The 24,857-nt window shown below is 44.0% G+C and overlaps 2 protein-coding genes across 3 annotated transcripts in view; both read right to left on the bottom strand.

Annotated features, from left to right (window-relative positions):
• Nucleotides 1-243: 243 nt before the first annotated feature.
• Nucleotides 244-10,901, bottom strand: LOC148356488 (FERM domain-containing protein 7). 2 transcript variants are annotated; one of them, XM_088347053.1, is made up of 12 exons: nucleotides 10,008-10,901; nucleotides 7,982-8,086; nucleotides 7,871-7,913; nucleotides 7,705-7,783; nucleotides 6,716-6,813; nucleotides 6,532-6,646; nucleotides 4,451-4,598; nucleotides 4,290-4,385; nucleotides 4,059-4,222; nucleotides 2,482-2,550; nucleotides 1,232-1,307; nucleotides 244-1,158 (listed from the first exon to the last, which is right to left on the bottom strand). In XM_088347053.1, the coding sequence occupies exons 1-12, from the start codon at nucleotides 10,116-10,118 to the stop codon at nucleotides 379-381; spliced, it is 1,884 nt and encodes a 627-aa protein (XP_088203179.1). In that variant the 5' UTR covers nucleotides 10,119-10,901; the 3' UTR covers nucleotides 244-378. The 2 variants fall into 2 exon arrangements, with proteins under 2 accessions (XP_088203179.1, XP_088203178.1); XM_088347052.1 differs by lacking the exons at nucleotides 6,532-6,646; nucleotides 6,716-6,813; nucleotides 7,705-7,783; ... (1 more) ...; nucleotides 7,982-8,086; nucleotides 10,008-10,901 and having other exon boundaries at nucleotides 1,220-1,307; nucleotides 4,451-5,275.
• Nucleotides 10,902-16,601: 5,700 nt separating this feature from the next.
• Nucleotides 16,602-24,857, bottom strand: part of LOC148356487 (mitogen-activated protein kinase kinase kinase 11) — a 35,087-nt gene continuing 26,831 nt past the window's right edge. The window contains exon 10 of the mRNA XM_088347096.1: nucleotides 16,602-23,233. Coding sequence (XP_088203222.1) covers nucleotides 22,662-23,233 — 572 coding nt within the window. The 3' untranslated portion in view covers nucleotides 16,602-22,661. The remainder of the gene's footprint in view (nucleotides 23,234-24,857) is intronic.

Raw genomic sequence — 24,857 nt, 5'->3', positions numbered from 1 at the left:
GTTGAATGATAAAGCATAATAATGAAAAACAAAGCAAAACATTTTAAATTGACGTTCTTTTACTGATCCAGACCGCTTGAGAACAGAAAGTCTATCCAGCCCCAGAGTTTGACTGACATCCTTGATAAAAAGGATTCCTTAGAGATTTATAGCCAAAAAGAGTCTGTTGGTGTAACACTGTGAATGTAAACTGTACTTGAAACGTTGCCCTGTATATATCCGAACAAACACAGTTTAACATGTTGCTACGGCATTGCATACACCAAAATTGGATAGACACAGAAAAGATGACTATGGCTTTGACTTAATCTCCAAGCCAGATGTACTCGTGCAAAGAGCCATATGTGGTTCAGGAGTCATACATTCCCAAAACCTGGTCTACACTGAGACCTTGGTGGCACCTTTAGTGTCCTGTTTTAACACTTCCTCCTCTTCCTCCTCATCCAGTTGGAGGCTCCCGGATGAGAATCTCATGCGGGCAGGTCCGCCGGGCCGCAGCATCCTTTCCAGTGGTGGCTCCGGGTAATAACATGGGTAGAATATTTCAGGTTCCGAGTCAACGTAACTGCCCGAGGGGCCTTGGGGCAGAACGGCACTGTTGAGCGGGAGGTAGGTAGGCCTGCTCGGCCGCGTCAAGTGGGGATAGTACCCCAGAGGGCGAAATTCAGAAGCAGGTAGGTGAAACTTGCCATTGGGGTGGCGAGGGAGGCCCGGTAGGAAGTTGCAGTCATCACTATAATGTCCCGCCTCTGTTTGGCCCGCCATTCCTGTCCTGTTGCCCCTTCTGTGGTACACACCCGGCGACGGGTGCGGCCGAGGGTCCCATCTCCTCGGTTGCGGCAAGCACTCGAGCGAGGCGGCGCAGTCGGAGAAATACGGGCTCTGGAATGTTGGCAGCACTGGATGGTAGTGGTAGGAGGGGTTGTTGGGGTACAGGAGAACCAGCCCCTGCGCTGCATCCGGGTGGAGGACGGGCCGGCGACGCCAACGGTTGCTGTAGATACCAGACGACCTTGGCACTCGCTCTGACCTTGGCACTCGCTCCCTCGCAGGATCGGAAACCGGTCGTACCTGCGGTGAGAGAGGCGTAACCCGGGCCAGGCTGCGACACCTCGGGGCGGCGTACGGCGATTCGTGCACGGGGCGGAAAGGATCCTCCTGCAAGGTGAGTGGATCACTTTAGGGCTTGTTCAACTTTCTCCATCAAATTTTTCCTTACTCTGGTGCGTACTTGTTTGGAGACTTCAGTGAGCAGATCGGGGGAAGATTGACAGTGAAGAGGGTCGTCATCCGCCTGACGGGAAGTGCTGCAAAAAAAAAAAAACGGGTCAGTCAATTGCACGGGTGCTCGAAATCCTTGAAAATGCTTGAATTTTATATTCTTGTGTTTCAAGGTCAGGAAAAAGCTTGGAATTTGGGGTGAAGTGCTTGAAATTGTTGTCATTGCCATGTTTCTTGGCAGTCTGACTCTATAGACCACGTGATAAATGAAAAAAAAAAATAGGGGGGGGGGTGAATATGATACTGACACACCTGCTATGGTGGCTTGTCATTATGGCGTTGTCATGTGAAGGCTCACTGCTAACTATTGGTCGCACCAGAGAGGACGGCTCTATTTAGAAAACCGGCTTATTTGGTTTGGCTATTTCTGCCCAAAATAGCTTCTCAGATTTTGTTTTTTCTAACGATATGTTGTCAACAATAATAAAATATGCAGAAAAAAAATTCAGTGGTTGCAACAATTCCTGAAAAACACATGAAATATTGCAAACTACAAAACAGTTTTAGCTTTTTACACGCTGAACAGATTTAAGCTTAAACAACAACACACGATCCCTGAAAATGCAAAAGAACAAATCAAAAATTAAAAATATCAACTCTTCTGTGCTATAAATAATGATTGAATGCAAAGAAAATATGTATTTACAATTCTGTTTTAAGTAATTTAGACACAAATCCTCTGATAAACAAATTAAATGAAGTAAAGCAAAAGACCAGAAGTCTCGAAGATTGAAAGATTGAATTCACTCTGCTTCGGAACCAACAATATTATAAAACGAGTCAAAATTTGGCTCATTTTTCTGCTTTTTAAACAAACGGTACTCCTTTGGTTCTACTTCTGCATTGAACTCTATTATTACCCAACATCTATTGAGCCTTTTCAGTGTTTGTAAACAATTCTGACATATTGGAGGCTGCGCGTGAATTGGTAAAGCAAAATGGCAGAATTCATGTTAGTTTATAGCAGCCTATTGACACAAAGGTTGTAGATCATAGCTCAAAATCGTACAAAGTATGCGCTGGCAGCAAAAGAGCGACTTTATTTTAGTATTCAAAGTAAAAAATATATATTGTTTTGATTGGTGCTGGATTTCTTTGAAGGTACTGGGGAAAAAAAAATTCAAAAGTGCTTCAATTTGGTTAGAGCTACTTATGTTAGATGATATTGTTTCACTGCAAAATGGCATTTATCAAGCTTACGTGTCAAAATGTGCCCGCTTCTTCTCGCCCGATCCCAAACATTCCAAGAGCTGCTTCTGCGTGCGGCCGCTGTTCACAGTTGAAAAGACCAAACATCAGCCTTTGTGGGAAAACTACCGTATTTTCCGCACTATAAGGAGCACCCCCAACAATTATATTACTGGTTACAATTGCAGAAGATTTGATGAAACACGATTTGAACCCAGGTCGGGATGTTTTGTGCGCAGATCCCATCCACTAGACCAGTGGTTCTCAACTGGTCTGACTTCAGGACCTGCTCTTTCACCCTAATTACTACCCAATTCATTCCATTATTGCTTAATTTGCAACATTTTTAAAATAATCTGAAACGCTTTAGTTCTGTGGCTTTTTAAAAAAAATCCATATCGCATATATTCTCCACTGTATACAAAATTGTGTGAACAAACTTTATTGCTCTGTTACTGCCGTTTTAAATGGGGTGTCAACTATCATTAGCAGGGAACTATCGCCATCTACTGTTAAAAATTTTAATTTACCGTCTTTTTTTAGCATTATTTTGTAGGCAAAGGCCCACCCCACCAGTTGAGAAACTCTAAAATACACCACTGGGAATACAGACGACATATGATGAGGCATTAAGTTTTATCTCATCATCACACTATTTTTAGTCACAGTACCACATTGTTGATGTGTTTTTTATTGGGCTGGGCTGCGAGAATATTGCCAGACATCAAACCGATTCATAGTACAGCTGGTTCACTAAGTCTTTACGAATCGCACAAGATTCTGAACTCAATGTTAAGAGAGGCATTGTGGGAAGTAATTTGGTCATACTGAACTGATTGAATGGTAAAGGGTCTGCATTTATATAGCGCTTTTCAAGTCAAGACCTCCCAAAGCGCTTTACACAATGTGCTTCACACTTACCCATTCACACACACACTCACACACCAATAGGGAGTCAGCCATGCAAGGCGGCTACCTGCTTATTGGGGGCATTGGGGATTCAGTGTCTTGCCCAAGGACATTTCAACATATAACACTGAGGAGGCGGGAATCAAACCTGCGACTTCTTGATCCCAAGACGAGCGCTCTACCTCCTGAGCTAATGCCGATAACGGCATTGCGGGTAGTAATTGAAACATTTGAAAAAAAATTGCGGTACATACTCAAAGCGTTTTCCACTTACAATGCTTAGTTTGAGCAAGTGAAACAACATACTCTCTACTCTAACATAAATGGTACTGTGACAAAAAAGGTACGATAAAGAAATGAAACCTAATGCCTTTTCATTCGTCCGTATCCGTAGTGGTCTAGTGGTTAGGATCCTGCCCTCATTCTGCCGTGATCCAGGATCAATCCCTGTTGCATTCAATGTTAAGTAATGCTGAACCAACCCTCCAGGTCTCTAGTTGCCTGGTGGTTATCTAAGATTTTACCATCGCTGTCTGGTTTAATCCCCTAAAATGTATCGACTGATCACCAGATTATAGGGCACAAGTTCTCATTTCTGGCCAATTTGGGGTTTTTGGCCTTGTAGTCCGTAAAATACGGTACCAGCTTCGGAGGGAAATAACAAATTGTTAAGTGGTCACCTGTATCTAAAGCTGGATCCTTTACTCGACAGCAGCTTCTTCTGCGCCACCTCGGGTTCCTCAGCCAGTCTGAAGAAGGCGTGGTGCTCCACGCAGCTTTTCCAGAAGGTTTTGCACACGTCCCGAGAAGACATCAAGAACTCCAGGGTGTCCTTGCGTGACGGCTGCGCGAAGGACACCAGGTTAACATGGGACAGCAAATTTTGAAAAATGGGGAAGGGGATGGCTGACCCCGAGGCTGGCGTGAAGCTTGATGAGAAAATGCTTTCGTTTGAAGCTCAGTTTACGAATCTTGGCCCAGCTGAAGGCGTTGATCCTGGTGTTTCCCTGGGAACAAAGGTCCGTTGGATGGGTGGGCAGGGGTTTCGGCTTGGAATCGGGCAAGTGCCTACCAGAAAGACCAGCACGCCGGAGTGCGTGACCGCCAGATTGATGCGCGCTCCCTCACCGTCGCAGGCCGACTGCGGCCTGATACCGTACATGTCCAGTTTCCGGGCCAGCTCCAGCAGGTGGACGTCCGATTCGGCCGGAGACAAGCCCCTGCAGGGGGAAAAATAGTGGGGTTTTTTATGTCTTGGATTCAAGGGTCGCAGGGTATTGGAAATTGGAAAAGTATTGAAATGTGTCGTAGCGCGTGTGCGGCACACTTCTGGGGTCGTGAGATCAAACCCCCTTTGTGGAGTTTGCATGTTCTCCCCGCGCTTGCGTGGGTTTCTTCCAGGCACTCCGGTTTCCTCCCACATTCTAAAAACATGCTTGTCAGGTTAATTGGCCGGTCCAAATTGTCCCTGGGATTGCCCCAAGATAGCTGGGATGGGCTCCAGCACCCCCGAGACCCTACTGTGAATAAGCGGTGCAGATAATGGATGGATGGATGGATGAAATGTGTCAGTGCTGTTCAAAATAATAGAAGTGCAATGTGACAAACCAGAATATCTCAGGTTGTAGTATATTTTCTATTGTTACATGCCAAACAAGTTACCAGTCGGCGCAGTAGATTCTCAGAAAACAAGACCCAACAATTATAATAGGTACACTCCGAAGTCTGTGCAATTGGGTAGATAGTTCAAAAGGGGTGTGTTCAAAAAGATCAGTGTCTGCTGTTGACTGTACAAACCCAAAAAAGGTAGGATTTAGACTTTCTAATATTGAGTTGCATGACCACAGTTCTTTATAACTCCTTCACATCTGTGTGGGATAGTCAACCGACCTTTCAGTTGTTATTTCACGCCATGATTGCTTCACAACATTCCACAATTCATTTACATTTCTTGGATTTGCTTCCCAAACAGAATTTTTTATATCAGCCCACAAGTTCTCGATTGGATTGAGATCTGGGGATTGGGCTGGACACTTCCATAACATTAACCTTTATTGGTTTGGAAAGACTTTGCTCGTCTTGAGCCGTGTTTGGGTCGTTTTCTTGTTGAAACACCCATTTAAAGGGCTTAAGGCGACATAACCTCTTCAAGTATCTTGACATACACACTCATAATTAAAATAAAACATATTTTCATTCAGGGCAGCACGGTGGGGCGGTGGTTAGCCCGTGTGCGGCACAGTTCTGAGGTCATGGGTTCAGATCCAGCTACCAGCCTTCCTGTGCGGAGTTTGCATGTTCTCCCCGTGCTTGCGTGGGTTTCCTCTGGGCACTCCGGTTTCCTCCCACATTCCAAAAACATGCGTGTCAGGTTAATTGGCCATTAGTGAGTTGTCTGTCCCTGTGACTGGCTGGTAACCAGTTCAGGGTGTCCCCTGCCCACTGCCCAAAGATGGCTGGTATGGGCTCCAGCACCCCCGCGACCCTACTGAGGATAAGCGGTGCAGATAATGGATGGAATGGATGGACATTTTTGTTCGACTGCTATTCAGTTTCTACATTGTTTCAATTGCTGCTTTTAGTTTCTTGGATTTTATAAGTACTCTCCAGAACTAATCAAGACAAGGTAGGGATGTCAGATTTTGTTTCTGTCATAGCCCGCCCTCCTTGTTTAAAAGAGATTGTCAGCCATTTTGACTGTGTAAAGTTCTGTACCTCATTTGTGGCCACAATATTCCGACTAAAAACTTCAACGGAACTGCTCAATTCCGGTGCTTGTTTTACCCATCTCATAACCTGAATGTTAAACTAACAAGCTGAGGAAGAAAAGTCCTTCCTTACTTAGAACCCATCCCAGCTGACATCGCAAGTGAGCTGGGGATACCCTGGGACCACTTGCCGGCTGTAAAGCACAGAGATAGGATCCATACACGCACTGTTCCACCTAGGGAAAATTTGGACCCACCGATCAACCTGCAATGCGTGTTTTGGGGGGTTTGGTTTTTTTCCGCTGAACTGTGCGGTAGATATGCTCACCGTTCAGCTCCATGCGTCCTGCTAGGTAAGATCAATTTTGACAAAAAGGTTCTTTGCTGCCATGTAGAGGAATTTTTCAAAATAAGATCTTGTTGATAATTGCAGGATTCACCATACTTGTGTTTCTTGTGCAAGCGAAGAATTTTGTGATCCAAATACTCCTGGTTGGGAACGTAGTGCTTCATCTGCAGGCGCTGATAGTCCAGCTCTTCGTCGTAGTCCCCAAGTTCTGCTGTAAATGTGGACCGTAAGAGAGGGTGCATAGTGCCATTGTCAAAGCTTACGTTCGCCGTGTATTTACACTGCAGTATGTGAGACACCAGAAGGGCGGCGCTGTTGTCGTTACAGGTCAGACTTCCGTTGGACAGGTCCTGCTTCACCTGCAAAGCGAAAAGGTACCTGCGCACACGTCACAAATGACGGTACCTGCTGTTAGATTCGGCCTGTCAGATATTAGAAGATTTGATCTGACGCGCTAGGTTGCTGAGACTTGTCCTTGCTTGGCGTTTTACTATCTAAAAGCACTCTTGCTCACATTATCCAGTTTGTACCACTTAAGACCAGAGATGTTAAACTTATTTTAGCTCGGGGGGCCACAACGTAGAAAAACTAGCATATGAAAGTGAAAGAAAAAAAGAGCGAGAATAAGAGAGAGAGAGAACAAATGGGAGAAATAAATAGTTAAAGGAGATAAAGAATGAGAAAAAACTTGCAAGAGAAAGAGGGGGACAGGAAAAGAGCCATTAATGGGGAGAAATACAAAAAGAAAGAAATGGAAAGAAGGAGAAAGAGAAACAATGAGGGAGAAAAAATGCAAGAAAGAGAGAAGGGAAAAAGAGGGACAGAAAAAGAAAATTGGAGAGAAAAAGGGATGGAGAGAAACGAAACAAGATCAAAATAAATAGATAAGAAAAATAGACAAAGAGAAAGAAAAAGTGATTAAAAAAACATTGATTTAAGACCATTGGTTCTCACATTGGCACGATGGTAAGGTTAAGTCGCCCCTCTGTGTGGATGGGCGAATTAGACTGTATAAGACTAGACCCTCTTCTCTCCATCATGCTGAAAACTGCTCCACAGTTGTGAAATCAATATTTCTGGCATCCAGTAAATGAGAACATGCAGTTCCCTGGTACTTATTTCTGGTCTAATCAAAGGGCTGATGTGAAGTAGGGATTTCCCCCACTACCTTGTTTTTCATTTGCCCTCCTAGTATAAAAGAGACTGTCAGCCATTAAAGAACTGGGCTGAGGTTCAGGTGAATGACACTGTTGTGAAAATCTGCCCTACCGTGTCAGTCCCCTTTTGAGTTGTCCTGGGTCTGGAGGGAAAAACTTCACCATGAACCTAAAGAACAGATCGCTCGTATCTAAAAAGTTGGGAAAAAAACACTTGGTTTTTCTCCAAAATACGTTTCGAATGGCGACATAGTTAAAACAGTAATCAACTGAATTACATTGAATCTGTTTTGCGAGCGGTTTATGCATCTCCAGCCACACCTGCCGGGAAAAATTAGTGAATATCAGTGCAGAGACAATTGTTCCGTGTGGAAACGTGGAAGACTCACGTAGTTCCCGCTTTGATGTCGGAACTCCAGACCGAAATATTCTTTCTCCAGCAGTTTCAAGTGACCGCACACTTTGTTGAAGAAATCACCGCCCAGAACGTTTTGCTAGCGTGCCAGGAAATGTCATAAATGTTCAAGGCTTCAAATATTTTCATCTTAAAAAGCAATACATTTCATTTAGGCGCAAAACACGATCGGGTTTTGGGAATGTTGTGAAAAAAATCGTGCTCGTTTCGGAAGTGGCAAACTTTTACTAAAACAAAAATCGAATGCAGGGGTCTTAAACTTGCTGCCTACAGGAGGATAATTTTGATGCCTTCATATAAAAGTTAAAGCGACAGTGTGTATTTTCTCACTAGACATCGTTTGTTTTCTTGAACTGTTCTTTTGTGGTTCAGATCCTACCTCTCATAGGACACACTGTGTTAAATATGGTAAAATGACATCTGAGCCCTTTAGTGTTACCTGTGGTGTTCCGCAGGGTTCAGTACTTGCCCCCCCTTCTTTTCAGCATTTACATGCTTCCATTAGGTGATATTATTCGCAAGTATAATATTAGTTTCCATTGCTACGCAGATGACGCTCAACTATATCTTCCGTTGGAGGAATCTGCCACACTAAACTTTCGAGATTTGGAGGCCTGCCTCACTGAGATAAAAGAATGGATGTCACTCAACTTCTTGCGCCTTAACTCTGAAAAGACCGAAATGTTAGTTATTGGTCCCTCTAAATGCTATGACTTGTTCTCAAAAACTGCTCTGAACATTGACAAATGTAATATCACCCACAGTGACTCAATCAAAAATTTAGCTGTGATATTTGACCCCGATCTATCCTTTGAAACGCATGTTAAGAAAATTACTAACAGCTTTTTTCCATCTTTGCAACATTGCTAAAATTCGCCCTATGCTGTCTCAGTCAGATGCGGAGATTATAATTCATGCGTTTGTTACTTCCCATTTAGATTACTGTAATGCACTACTCTCCGGTCTCCCAAAGTCCAAAATCAAGGGCCTTCAGCTGGTTAAAAAATGCTGCAGCGAGGCTTTTAACTAAGACAAGAAAGTTTGATCACATTACCCCGATTTTAGCTAACCTGCATTAGCTCCCTGTTACCTTGAGATGTGATTTTAAGGTTCTGTTGGTAGAATACAAACTCATGCATAGACTTGCTCCCTCATCTCTTTCAGATTTAATTTCCACCTATGTTCCGGTCCGGAGCATTCGCTCTGAAAATGCTGGTCTAATCGTGATCCCAAGAGCCAAGAGGAAATCCACATATTTGAGAGCGTTCTCCATTCGGGCCCTGGTGCTGTGGAACACTCTTTCCCCTGAGATTCGATCTGCAACCTCAGTGGAAATGTTTAGATTTAAACTTAAAATACACTTGTATTCTATAGCATATGAATAACCATATATTTTATGTTGACAATATCTGTGTATTATTTGCCCTCATGTAGGTTTTAGATCAGGGATGGTGTCATAATATTCTGTAGTTTGCAATTGTCTTTGATCTGTGCAGTCCTTTGAGACTCTTTGTGATTAAGGGCTATACAAATAAACTTGACTTGTCTTGCCACCGAAGACGAGTGCTAAAAGCAAAACAAGGAGACACTAGAAGTGACAGAAATGCATCTTATTACTTTTGAAAAGAAAGAAAATAAGAAAATGAATAAAGAAGAAATAAAACAAAAAGTATAAATCAAGAAAAAAAGGAGAAAATTGCATGTACGTTTTTTATCTTTCAATGTCTTGCCTAAGGACACTTCGACATAAAACACCAAGGTGCTGGGAAATCGAACCTGCGACCTCTTGATCCCATGACGAGCGCTTTACCTACCTCTGCAGCCCAATAATGTCAAGCTTTTCTATATAGTCTGTCTTACTGTGAGTAAATAGGTGCCGAGTTGTGTTTGTAAGTTTTGTTATCGCATATCAATTGCAATTGCCATCACTTGGCCGAGGGACACTAAAAATCAAATCTTTTCCCAAACAAACTAAATGCAATCAAACGCAAAGAGCTCACCTCCACCTCAAAGGTGCGTTCACTATCGTCCAGAAAAAGCACGCGCAGTCTAAACTTCCTCTCCTTGGAGACGTTGCGGCGTGTCCGTGTGTTCGTTTGCTTCTCGTCCATTTCTTGGCATAAAAATCCGGCAGGGGAACAAATGCTGTTTGCGTCAGTGGCTTATTGCAGTGTTTCTTTCCATCACGTGCGCGCGCTCGGTTCTTCACGTGCGCGCGCATTGTTGGAATAATGGACGTTTCACGGTGGCTGGACGCTTTGACAGGAGAAGTGAGCTGTCGCCGAGTAAAGTAGGTTAGTAGAGTCTTGTGGCCTCCAGCATGTGCCGGATTCTGCTTGTGGGACAAGGGGGGTTGATTTGTAAATTGATGAGTTTAATTTGACTTTTATTTCTACCTTTCCTTGGAAATGTCTCTTATGTAATAACTTTTCTTTTATTGAAATTCCTGCTGAAATATGTGTATAGTTTTTGGTAAGTGTCCTGCAATGATGAGTCCAACAGTGCCACCTGCTGGTATGGGGTAAGGTTTGGTTTGGCTTTTGATCTAGTGACCGGAAGGCGGGGTTTTGATTGCAGTCTACAAAGCCAGCTGCCAACGGTAAGACACATCTTTTGGTGCTCCACAAAAGAAGTTAATTTTAAACATTATAACCACAGTTGACAAATCTCTCAACATGCATAGTAATGTGATTGATGTTGTCAGGCTGTTCGGATTTATTTTCGTTTGTTTCTGTTGTGCTAAAATGTTAATTCCCCTTATAGAGATCAAAGCCAGCAGATAAGCTAATGTTGTGACTCATTTCATCTGCAGGTAAATTGTACCCGTTTTTATACTCATTATTTTTCTTATTTCTATTTTCTCATATATATAGAAAAAGGATGATGTTGGTTAAAATTCAGACTAAAGAAAAATATGTTGAATTCATTGTAAACGTTAAAAAAAACAAACGATCTCTTGTTAAAAGTATCTTGTTAAAATGGATGTAAAAATGTATTGTGATATTCTAAAATGTATTTTATGTAAATTGAAAAGAAAGCTCTTTGATATGCTTTGGGCAGTCTACAGAGCGAGCTGCCAACGAGATCAAAGAAATCAAAGCCAGCAGAGAAGCTAATGTTGCGACTCATTTCATCTGCAGAAACTGTAATAAAAACCTCATCATCCAGTCCAGCGTGAATGTGGATCTTTGGTGGGACAGGTACACCGCGGTTACATCTGCATACAAAAGTTGCAGGTAGTGGCAAATGGTGCCTCTAGTTACAAATGCGTTTCAGGATATGAAGTCAAAAATACAGTACTTTCACCGTAGAGTTCTGCCTTCCAAGCGGTGCGCATGCATGAATCCAAGCATGCTCTTCGTGTCTCCTTCCTGCTCCGAACACCTAGCCAGCCGGTGCGTATGCGTGAATCCCAGCATGCTCTTCGTGTCCCCATCCTGCTACTTTATGGTATTGCTACGAAGAGCTATCCTTCACAATGGACCCCACCAGAGACATGAATAAAAGTGGACAACGCGAAAAGAAGAAGAGACGTTTTCTGGCCATCGAAACGAAGCAAGAGATAAAAAAAGGTATGAAAACACACACAGCCATGTAGGAGTTCAGAGATGAAAGAGGAGGATGCAACCATCATTTCATCAGCCCAAATTAAAAACATTTTGGAAATGTTCCTTGAAGTCTCAGAATTTGTGCAAAGGAATCACCCATTAAAAAGTGTTGACAGGTTGGACTATTGCTCATTTTGATGATCTTTACCTCACAATTTTCCAACGGATTGTCAAAAGCAGCGGACGTCATTGGATCAGTTTCTCAAGAAACACCAGGCAGAAAACAATGCTGAGTATATTTTTATTATTTCCCTCATTCTTTGTTTTTAGCTCTCTCTTTAGGCAATTGTGAGAGTTGGTGCTGGATCTGGAAGATGTTAACATACAACAATTAGCATTAAGTTGTTAGCATGTAACCGTAAGCATGTAGCCGTTAGTAATAAGGAGATGCCTTCAGGAATGGTATTAAAAAAAATCACATGCACAGTAAAAACAGTAATAACACTGTGTAATGACATTTTGCATGCGCCCATTCAAAATGAATGGTCCTTCACCATGGGTGGATGCTAACAGGTGGATGACTCATAGGCATGTAAATGTTAGCACAACTCGTTGGCATGACATTTTAGCATGTAGCTGTTAGCCTGTCGCAGTAATCAAAACCTGTTAGCATGTAGCTATTATCCTGCGGCAGTTAGCATGACTCTAACATGTAGCTGTTAGCATGACACGTTAGCAATATTTGTAAACTTGTAGCCATTAGAACACAACTGTTTTCATAATTCCTTAGCATGGCTTGTTAGCATGTAGCCGTTAGCATATCTCGTTAGCCTGTAGTCTTAAGCGAGTAACCGTTAGTATAACTTGTTCGCTGTTAGCATCACTCGCTAGTATGTGGTGGTAAGCATGATTCGTTAGCATGTAGCTGTTAACAAGTTATGCTAATAGCTATATGTTAACGAGTACTTGTTATATAGCCGTCAGCATAACTCGTTAGCGTGTAATTGTTACCAATATTTGTTAACATGTAGCTGTTAACATGCAGTATTTATCATAAATCGTTAGCATGACTTGCATTCATGTAGCCGTTAGCATGTACCTGTTAGCATAATGCGTTAACATGTAGATGTTAGCGTGTAGCTGTTTGCATAACTTCCATCCATCCATCCATTGTCTTCCGCTTATCCGAGGTCGGGTCGCGGGGGCAGCAGCGTTAAAAGGGAAGCCCAGACGTCCCTATCCCCAGCCACTTCCTCCAGCTCATCCGACGGGACCCCGAGGCGTTCCCAAGCCAGCCGAGAGACATAGTCTCTCCAACGTGTCCTGGGCCGCCCCCGGGGCCTCCTGCCGGTGGGACATGCCCGGAACACCTCCCGAGGGAGGCGTCCAGGAGGCATCCTTATTAGATGCCCGAGCCACCTCAACTGGCTCCTCTCAACGCGGAGGAGCAGTGGCTCTACTCCGAGTCCCTCCCGGATGACTGAGCTTCTCACCCTATCTCTAAGGGAGAACCCAGCCACCCTGCGGAGGAAACTCATTTCGGCCGCTTGTATCCGGGATCGAGTTCTTTCGGTCATGACCCAAAGTTCATGACCATAGGTGAGGGTAGGAACGTAGATGGACTGGTAGATCGAGAGCTTTGCCTTTCGGCTCAGCTCCCTCTTCACCACGACAGACCGGTACAGGGTCCGAATGACGGCAGACGCTGCACCGACCCGTCTGTCGATCTCCCATTCCATCCTACCCTCACTCGTGAACAAGACCCCAAGATACTTGAACTCCTCCACTTGGGGCAAGACCTCCTCCCCGACACGGAGGGAGCATACCACCCTTTTCCGACTGAGAACCATGGCCTCGGACTTGGAGGTGCTGATCCCCATCCCGGCCGCTTCACACTCGGTTGCGAATCGCTCCAGCGAGAGCTGAAGATCACGGGCTGAGGAAGCCAACAGCACCACGTCATCTGCAAAAAGCAGTGACGCAATGCTGAGGCCCCCAAACCGGACTCCATCCCCGCCAAGGCTGCGCCTAGAAATTCTGTCCATAAAAGTTATGAACAGAATCGGTGACAAAGGGCAGCCCTGACGGAGCCCAACCCTCACCGGGAACGAATCCGACTTATTGCCGGCAATGCGGACCAGACTCTGGCACCGGGCATACAGGAACCGCACAGCCCGGATAAGACTGTGCGGTACCCCATACTCCCGAAGCACCCCCCACAGGGCCTCCCGAGGAACACGGTCGAATGCCTTCTCCAAGTCCACAAAACACATGTAGACCGGACAGGCAAATTCCCATGCACCCTCAAAGACCCTGAAGAGTGTATAGAGCTGGTCCAGTGTTCCACGGCCAGGACGAAAACCACACTGTTCCTCCTGAATCCGAGATTCGACTTCCTGGCGGACCCTCCTCTCCAGTACCCCTGAATAGACCTTACCAGGGAGGCTGAGAAGTGTGATTCCCCTGTAGTTGGAACACACTCTCCGGTCCCCCTTCTTAAAGACGGGAACCACCACCCCAGTCTGCCAGTCCAGAGGCACTGTCCCCGATGTCCACGCGATGTTGCAGAGGCGCGTCAACCATGACACGCCCACAACATCCAGAGCCTTAATGAAGTCTGGGCGGATCTCATCGACCCCCGGGGCCCTGCCACCGAGGAGTTTTTTGACAACCTCGGTGACTTCAACCCCAGTGATACGAGAGCCCAACCCAGAGTCCTCAGGCTCTGCTTCCCCAGAGGAAGACGTGCCGGTGGAATTGAGGAGGTCTTCGAAGTACTCCGCCCACCGATTCACAACGTCCCGGGTCGAGGTCAGCAGCGCCCCATCAGCACTATACACAGTGTCGATGGCACACCGCTTCCTCCCCCTAAGACGTCGGATGGTGGACCAGAATTTCCTCGAAGCCGTTCGGAAGTCGGCTTCCATGGCCTCTCCAAACTCCTCCCATGCCCGAGTTTTTGCCTCGGCAACCGCCAAAGCCGCATTCCGCTTGGCCAGCCGATACCTGCCAGCTGCTTCCAGAGTCCCACAGGCCAGGAAGGCCCGATAAGACTCCTTCTTCAGCTTGACGGCATCCCTCACCGCCGGTGACCACCAACGGGTCTGAGGGTTGCCACCGCGGCAGGCACCGACTACCTTGCGGCCACAGCTCCGATCAGCCGCCTCGACAATGGAGGCGCGGAACATGGTCCACTCGGACTCAATGTCCCCCGCCTCCCTCGGGACATGGGCGAAGTTCTGCCGGAGGTGTGAATTGAAACTTCTTCTGACAGGAGATTCTGCCAGCCGTTCCCAACAGACCCTCACAACACGCTTGGGTCTGCCGGGTCGGGCCGGCATCTTCCCCCACCATCGAAGCCAACTCACCACCAGGTGGTGATCAGTTGACAGCTCCGCCCCTCTCTTCACCCGAGTGTCCAGAACATGCGGCCGCAGGTCCGACGAAACGATGACAAAGTCGATCATCGAACTACGGCCTAGGGTGTCCTGGTGCCAAGTGCACATATGGACACCCTTATGTCTGAAAATGGTGTTCATTATGGACAGACCATGACGAGCACAGAAGTCCAATAACGAAACACCACTCGGGTTCAGGTCAGGGGGGCCGTTCTTCCCAATCACGCCCTTCCAGGTCTCACTGTCATTGCCCACGTGAGCGTTGAAGTCTCCCAGCAGTACGAGGGAGTCCCCAGGGGGCGCGCTCTCAAGCACACCCTCTAAGGACCCCAAGAAGGTTGGGTACTCCGAACTGCTATTTGGTGCATAAGCACAAACAACAGTCAGGACCCGTCCCCCCACCCGAAGGCGGAGGGAGGCTACCCTCTCGTCTACCGGGGTGAACCCCAACGTACAGGCGCCGAGCCGTGGAGCAATTAATATGCCCACACCGGCTCTGCGCCTCTCACCACGGGCAACTCCAGAGTGGAAGAGAGTCCAACCCCTCTCGAGAGGACTGGTACCAGAGCCCAAGCCGTGCGTAGAGGTGAGTCCGACTATATCTAGTCGGAATTTCTCAACCTCACGCACCAACTCGGGCTCCTTCCCTGCCAGAGAGGTAACGTTCCATGTCCCAAAAGCCAGTTTCTGTAGCCGGGGATCGTCGCGCCAAGGACCCCTCCCTTGGCTGCTACCCAGCTCTCTGCGCACCCGACCCCTTTGGCCCCTCCTACAGGTGGTGAGCCCATGGGAAGAGGGTCCCACGTCGTCCCTTCGGGCTGTGCCCGGCCGGCCCCCGTGGGTAAGGGTCCGGCCACCAGGCGCTCGCCAGCGGACCCCACCTCCAGGCCTGGCTCCAGAAGGGGGCCCCGGTAACCCGCGTCCGGGCGAGGGAAATCGAGGACCAAAGTTTTCTCTCATCATTAGGGGTCTTCTGATCTGCGTTTTGTCTGGCCACTCACCTAGGACCTGTTTGCCATGGGTGACCCTACCAGGGGCTTAAAGCCCCCGACAACATAGCTCCTAGGATCATTGGGACACACAAACTCCTCCACCACGATAAGGTAGCAGATCAAGGAGGAGCATAACTTGTTAGTATGTATCTTTTAGCATGCGCCAGAGAGAGAAGCCTGGTCAGCCTGACTTAATGATTGACATTTTAAGCCCCAACTCAGCCCAAGATCTTACCTCTACCATGAACTCTTTCCATGTCAGGATTCAGTCTGGACAAATGTCTGGCGCAAAGCTGGTACCTTGGCAATTTTCCACCCATTTAAGTTTCATTTTTGTCATAGCCCGTTGTGTTGCCACCATTCGGAATACGTCAGCCATTTTGAAAACGTATTTGTCAAACCATTACAACCCCAGAAAATCCAGTTTTATTGGAATAAAAACCTAGAACCACTCACTCCATTGCTTGTTTTTACCCGTCAACTCTCGCGACCCAGATGTTGATTCAAGCACACAATTCAATTTTGTCCTTCACAATATGGTGATAAGCTCTGCCCCCCCAAGCATCGTGCGTTTCAAACTGCATTCATTCCATAAATGTTGAACGTAGCACAAAAAGCAACACATTTTAAATGATGAAGTGTCAAAATGGCAACTCTTTCCCATCTCTCTTTTTTATTTCCACAGGTTAAAACCCATTATATTCCAAAAACAATAAAAACACGTTCACACAAAATGAAAGGAAACAATTCCGTTGACAAATGACGAGAAGAGTGGATTAGGCCCAGCCTGGTGCGGGATATTTCGCAAATCCCCATAAGCCAAAATAAAACGGCGTGTCACAGGGCAGAATTTGAAAAACAAATATCGACGCGTCGTTTTCATGATCCCGCAAAAGTCAAAATACAACAAAAAAAGATGGCGGACGTTTCCATTTACGATTAGGAACCCCCTTTCACTCAAAAAGGAAAACCAATCGGACCAATATTCGGAATTGGAGATTGTCATGGAGCACCCTATCACTTTAAATAGTCCAGTGGAGCACGAGTCCGACTTTATCGTCGTGACATCCGATACATCCGACCGTTTATCCAGTGTGCGACATAGAAAGCGGTTAACAATATACGCCCCTGGAATGAATTTCTATCACTCTACTTACATCATTTGACATCCTCAGCGACCGTTCTTTTTCATTTCCATTAACTCATTCAATGCCGTAACGACCAAATACTTTTTCTTATTTAAAAAAAAAAAAAACTATTATAAAAGGTTTGGCACAGTTTATCAGTGAGTATCAAGCCTCTGGGAATTCCATATAAATCACCTTAAATGGCTGGAGGGGCTTATATTAGATCTTTGTCCACACATCGAAGAAGCCCAACTTCCTGGTGTTGCTTCCTATGTTCGGCAAACGAGTGCGAGTTGACGTAGTGAAGCAGTGTGTTTTGAGTCGAGATATGGACGAATAGTAATAGGCAGTTAATTCTTCAACAGAGCTTATTCCTTTTTTAAAAGAAGATCGTCTGTTGTGAGAGGGATGATGTTTCGTGAACGCAGTCGCGCGATCGCCATGGTGACCAAAATCATGTGATCACTTCACCAGAATCATCATCAAGTCCGTGCATCAGTTCAGTGTTCTTTCAATTAAACTTTATTTTACGAGCAAAGTGCCCTTGTTTTTATGGAGAGCAATTTTTAGATATTTGAGGTATCTTGAATACAAAAACAAAGAAAAGCAAGCGCTGAAGTTAAAGTTCTTTGAAATGCATCCTTTAAAAAAAAAAAAAAAAAAAACTGTTTTCTTGGAAACAAGTATTTAAGAATTTAGAATTTTAAATTTGTTTAACTGTTGTTTACTAAACAATGGTAAAAGCTAGAAACATACTTGTTTCTAATGAAAGATGAGGGTTCAAGTTTTCCTTTGATACCCCTATGCCCAAGGTCGCCTCAAAGCTGCGCGCGTGCGCAATTGCACACTATCCAGACCTTCTCAGCGCACAAGAAAATTGATCCAGCGCATTAAAAAAAAACAGATTTCACGATTACAAAATTAATTCCCAGGCAAATTCGGCCACAACAACCCAGGCTCCCTCTGTGTGTTTTAAATGTGGTATTTTAAAGTCAATATCAACACGAGATTGAATAAATGAAAGTAAACGTGCGTGTGAGCTGGACAGAGGAAAGTGCTGGTGTATGCACCTTGAATGCAACTTTCAGTAGGTTTCTGCCTTTGCGCAGTGTTAAACAGATTTCTTTCGGCTCGGCCATGATTAGAAAACGACATTTCTTGCTTCTTTTGTGTTGTAAAACATCACAAGAGGCAGACTGTTCCTGATAATGACTTGCAACTATATCAAGTCAAGATTTTTTGCCAGAACTACTTCCACTAAAAAAACTGCGATTGAATGCAGTTCTAGATTGTGCAATTAACTAAATAAATCCATAACATTTTTTGAATGAAAAGGTTTTGAGAACAAATGTTTGTGGGCCGTGCAACCTCCCTAATAGTACTTTAGCCGATTCATTGATATGTGAAATCATACTTTCCTATTGCCAGAAATGCAGCAGAATGTAACTAGATTAGATTTTAGGTTTTGGATATCAATTTGCTTGCCACACTTTGGAATTGATGTTGCTTACAGACTTTGTGGAAACGCTCAGACTACAGGGAACCTTGCCTATGCCTATATAACTAAAAAACTCAATTTTCTCCAGGCCTCCTTCCGATGCTGTCTCAATCGGATGCCGGAATTATAATCCATGCGTTTATTACTTCTCGGCTTGATTACTGTAATGTATTGCTGTCTGGTCTAGGACCACAAGTTTGCAGCAGGTTCAAAATGAAGCAGCAAGACCCCTATACTGGCTCCCATTCCGTTTAAGATGTGACTTTAAGGTTCCCTTACTAAAAACCAAATGTTAGCACGGACTTGCCCCCTCTTATCTCTCCGATACGATTCCCCTTATGTTCCCGCACGGAGCCTCCGCTCGGAAAATGCCGGTTTACTTGTGACTCCAAGAGCCAAGAAGAAGTCTGCAGGCTCAAGAGCGTTCTCTATCCGGGCCCCGGTGCTGTGGAATGCTCTGCCTCTGGAAATAAGATCTGCAACCTCAGGAAGAAAGTTTTTAAATCTAGACTTAAGACCCACTTCTTTTCGATAGCTTATTATTGATGCCCACCTCATACTTTTATTTTTCTGTCTTTTTCCGAGTGCCTATGATTTGAGGTGAGTCAGCGGACCGGCATCTGGACTTGAAGCATGTGAATGGGAAGCTGCGTCGTTGCTGTTATGGACTTTTTGGACTATTTTACAGGATTGAGGCATCGTTGCTGTCATACACTTTCTGGAAAAATGTCAACATATTACCCATTGTTCTCTTTTATTGATCTTCACTATGTTTTGAGCACTGTTACCCAATGCTAAATCTTTTGGACCCTGGTCATCCTGGAAGTGGGATCACCACTTGTGAGGCCCCTTAGGGTTTATTTTTTACTCATGCTGAGAATTTGGGGTTTTTCCTTGCCCGCATGTTGGTTTCAGATCAAGGGATGGTCTTATTGTAAGCTGCGCAGTCCTGAGATATCTTGTGATTAAGGGCTATACAAATAAATGTGACTTGGCTTCAAAAACAATTGTCCGTCTCCCGATTTGAGAAAAACGACCGGCATTGAATGAGTTAAAAATCGTTTTTTCCAACTTCCCCTACCCCCTCTTTCAAAAACAATCAAAATACTTATCTTTGGGGCAGAAAAGGCAGCTTTATAGCGAGGTCCTAAACAAGACGTTCTGATGATTAGAAGAGATTCTCCTTATCGAGTTTAAGCTTCCACATCTCGGTAGGATCCAACAGGACGATTATTTTATGGCCCCAAGAGCAGTCTTTGGCATAATATCTGGTCCCTGCTGCTATTGTGCCGGAATGTTAGCAGGGTGTTATTTCCTGCCAGAGAGGAATGCACGGGTCATGCTTTTTGCTTACTGCGCGTTTCACACTTCACCAACTTTCCCTGCAAAGCGCTGAAGATCGAGGCCAAATTTAGAGTCCAGACTCTCTAAATTGTCCCTTGTCGTTTAGTCAAATTGTCGGTCTGTGGAGGTAGAGTGTCTGTTATGTCAGGGAAGGTGGACGACAAAGGCCCCAGACGTGACATGAGTTGGTGTAGTGTCAAATGGAAAGAAAATGTGATAAAAACGTGCGAATTGGTGCACGCTAAACACTCCTTGGCGGCTTTGTGAAAGCAGACCTTCTTTAGAAATGACTAAAATCTGTGATAACACAACTAAAATGAGGAGTTACGACAATTCTTGAGAAATTAAGAGCGAAACCTAAGGCGCTCTACAACCAGTCCACGATTTGATTTTGTTTTTGTTGTTTTCTAAAAGCAACTGGTTCGTTTTTAGCAGCTTTTCAGATTTTACTATTGTCAAATATTGAAAAAAAAAATCTTTAACCTTGCTTCAAGAGTCACTACATATATTTCAGGTGGGGCTGCAACAACTAATCGATAAAATCTAATGAACTAATTAGATCATCGATTCGGTGTATCACGTGATTTATGAGCCACCAAGTACTTTTAATCAATGCAAATAAGTGAGCAAACTATTTCCTTGTGACGCTGGGAGTTGTAGTATCGCTTTGGTCCTGCAGAGAGCGCCAAAGCCATTTTATAATAAAAAAAAGTTAATGATCTTTTTTGTAAATCCTAAATATTGAACCTTGCATCATTAACAAACAAAATTTCCACGAAAGTTTCAACGTTGCGGACTGTTTCATCATGAAACAGAGTTCGCAATTTTCAAGGGAACAGACAGTGCTGCAGAAATATAAAGAAACAAAATATAGGTAAAAAAAAAAAAAAAGGAAAAGCAAAAATAATAATGACATGGCTCAACTATACACTGGGGCAGATTCTCGAGAATATATCATTTTCATATTGGGAATGTTTATCATATTCCAAGATTTGACCCAGAAAAAAAAATGGTTGACAAATTTTGAGGGGGAAAAAAAAAGCAACACAAAAAATGAAATGTATTGCTCTTTCTTTTTTTGCTCATGTTATGTAACATAAATGCAAATTTCTCAACCCTCGAGGATTGTTTATCATAAAATGAACGTTGATATGTTAATATGTTATTATTATGATTGCCCATTTTCTAAAATCAACATTGTTTTTTTGAACCACTTGTTCGGGCTAAAAACTACACAATTTTGTAACAATGGTGGTAACGGGGATCGAACTAGATCGCAAGGTAAGAGCACCCAATGCTAATCATCGGGTCGCTATGCACAAGGATGGTTGTTCACAATAGCATAAATTTGGATGCAACTGGAATCGAACCCGGATCCCCTGCAAGGAGGGAGTGGATCCTATCCACTAGACCACTGGGATAGACAATACATGAATAGGTACAAGAGAAAACAAAGTGATTAAAAATTTGGATAAAATTTTGTTCCACTTTCCACTTAAAGTGATAATTGTAAGTGACAAATGTTTTGAATATGTGCAGCCATGCATTTATTCATATCTTTCAAGATGAATGAATTACTTCCCTCAATGCCTTTCTCTTCATTCAATTCAGAATGTCTGAATTACTTTCCACAATGCCATTCTGTTTATGCAGGTCAGAACGTCAGAATTACTTCCAACAATGCCTCTTTCTTCAAGCAATTCAGAACGACCGAATGTACTTTGCAAAGACTTTACGAGTTGGTGATACCATACTGACTGGTTTTATGTTTAATATTCTTGCAGCTTGGCTTAATAACAACAATTTGTTACCAAGAATAAAAATTGTGTGGTTTGTACACGATTTGCTACCACTTTTTAGGGACATTCAAAGCCATTTTTCTACTTCCTCCAGTACCATTAAAGAAGACTACGGCGTGAATCATGTATTTTGCAGAGCCACTTGTATATCTGCAAATTTACATTTGCGATCTTTAATCTTGCCTGGGCATTTATCAAGATATTAAAATTTTATACCATGAGTAAATTGCGAATCTATTCTTTTTTTTTTTTAGACAAATCTCTCACACACATTTCAGTGTCCTGTGTAGGTGCAGCATGGACCTGTCCTCTTAGACACAACCCGTGGGGGGAGAGGACACTTCATTGGACAATGCCATACCAACTAATACCAGCTGCCGTTAATCTCAAGGGAATAAAAGATACAATGGCAAAGCGAAGCCACCAAAGATCAGTATCGGTATCATTTTTAAGCAGACTTGTTGATAAAAAAAGTCAACAATTTCAAGCATTTACAAACACCTTACCTAAAATTCAAACACTTCTAAATCCTTGAAAACCCAAAATTAAAATTCAAGCATTTTTCAAGGATTAAAAGCACTTTCAAATCCTGGCGCTAAAACCTAATGCCTTTTCGTGTGTTGTCTGTATCTCTAGTGGCTAGGATCTGGGTTCGATTCCTGTTGCAATGTTAAGCAAATTATGTATTGCTGATCAATCAATGCACAACTATGGTCCTTATTTCTTTTTGGTGCAACCCGAGCCCTTATTGTAGTGTTAATTCCATTTGGCTGTTAGTCCGGTATGCCTAAAGAATGAAAACATTTCACAAATGACTATTTTTGGGGTCATACGCCTCATAATTTGTGCGCCTTATATTGAGGAAATTACGGTACCTGTGTATTTTGTTTATTTGCACATGTCATGTCTGGGGACCTGCACAAACCCGATGAGCCAATTTTGTAGACTTTAGAACCGGTCGTCTCGAAGTTGCGTAGGCGACCTGAAAGGTTTGAGTCCCAGAGTCCTCCGGGGGTGGACTTTCTCTTTGGTTCCGCACGCCGCCCAGCCCAGATCGATGAGCGGCGAGTCAGCCGGGTTTAGCGGCGCCATGCGAAACGAAGGCAGCGTCGGGGAGCCGTTGGCGGAGCAGGGAGCCGAACGGGAGGTGGGAAAAGGTGGCGTGAAGGGGTCAAAGGACGAGGTTTTGTCAGAAGCGCTCGTGGGTTCGGCCCGGAGGGCGAAGGGATCGTGAGCGGGTGACGGGAAGGGGTCATAGTTGGTGAAGGGGTTGGTAGGAGAGGGCTGGTATCCCAATGGCAAGCCGTCCGAGCGGCTCGTGTTCCGGGTGGCGCCCGCCGAGATGAAGCTCCAAGCGTCTATGCGGGGCCGAATGGGCGAAGGCCGTGGCCGGGGAATGACACTGACCTCCATTCGGCAAGTTTTAGGGCTCCAGGAGGTGAGATTCGGGTGGGGGGAGCAAGGCCTGGGGGGCTTTTCCTCAGAATCCTGCGTGTCCTGGCACAGGGGCAGGTCCAGAACTGGGAAGAGCACAAAGAGTTTGGGAATTAGCAAATTTTGAACTTGAATTGACATCTCACACTTAAGGTTGTGTCGTATATCCAAAAATTCTACCGAATAAAAAAAGGTAAGGCTGCAACTAATGACTATTTCAATAGTCAGGCATTAAAATGGGTCAGGGCTTAAAAAGGCGAGGAAGCTGTAGAGGAGATATAATATTCATTTGTGTGGAACGCGCAAACCTATTTTTCCTATTTAAAATTGGTACAAAATTTAGCTTGACATTTACCCAAGCTCAAATAAAGCATTGATGTAACTAAGGTTGTAGAAAACATGTGGCCATGATTCAAATAATTTATTGACAACTGAACACAATACCAACATAAAATTTACAATGCATTCGTTTCATGTCCTTTAAAGTCCAATTCATCATTAGATACACCAGAGACTTGTTTCCCTCATGCTTTTCTGCGTTTATTAATACCTTTAAGGACAGCTTTCTGTTTTCTCAATCCTCTGGTCTCTGGTACCATGAATACAAATAGTGTCATAATGAGATCAAATCTCACACACAAATAAGTACAATTCCTTTGCCCGCACGAAATGCACAGATTTTCAATTCAAATGCACCAAATGCATGAACATTCTGGGAAATCTCTAGACCCCTCTCCACCTTTAATAATTTCTCCTTGGATCTATACAAGTCACATAGGTCACCCTTTTCTTATCTCAAAACTGGAAATTTCTCCTAAAGGAAAGAGATGTTCATGCCTGAATATTGAACTATTGAAACTATTAGTTGAATATTAGGGTATTTATTAATGTATTCCTTCAATTTAGCAGAGTTGAATGCATTGCATTTCATTTGAAGTTATGCAATTGTGAACATTGTGTGGCTAATCATGATAAGAAATAAAAATAGATACATTAAAAAAAACTTATTTTATCAAACATACAGCGGGTTTGTACAGAAATTACACAAAAATGTTATAACTAAAACCAATTAGACACAGACTAGACATGGAAACAAATCGATTAATAAACCTCTGTCCATATTTTAGGGACAAGCAAATAGATAAATTATTAAAATCAAGTCAACATTTTTATCCCTGTAAATAAAGAACAGGCTTTTTAGCAGCAGTAGATCAGTAAATGAAACAAATATGTGCATTTTGTGAGGTACATTCAGTGATCCAACTGCTAAGACCGCAACAAAAGTACTTAACGATTCTCAACAGTTTGATTTCAAACAGTTACAACAACTAATCTTTTTGATTGTTTTTGACATTTTAATAACTGATGTTTGTACTTTGGACGCATGCATTTAACTTCAAGCAATCTTTTAAAGAGAACTATACACGTATAAAATGTACAATGCACGTCATCAATACTGTATTGGCATGAAAGTTACTTGAATCTTACAAGCAGAGTCAGACTGTCCAGCGTGGCTTTTCTCTTTAAATGTTGGTGCATCACCTAGCTACTGCCGTGATATGCAAGGTCTGCTTTGCAAACTTAGCAAGTAGTCTTTTTACTGGATGTTACCGCTCCAGACCAAGACGCTATTGCGCATGATCAACTCTAGCAGATAATGATCGGTAAATTTCCTCACTCCGTTGGAAAGTTTGGCGACATTAGTCGACA

The sequence above is a fragment of the Urocampus carinirostris genome, chromosome 11, assembly GCF_059441175.1.
Source record: "Urocampus carinirostris isolate Australia breed hairy pipefish chromosome 11, RoL_Ucar_1.0, whole genome shotgun sequence".
Taxonomy (NCBI): Eukaryota; Metazoa; Chordata; class Actinopteri; order Syngnathiformes; family Syngnathidae; genus Urocampus; species Urocampus carinirostris.
Note: the sequence above shows the minus strand (reverse complement) of the source record. Positions and strands in the feature narration are given on the sequence as shown.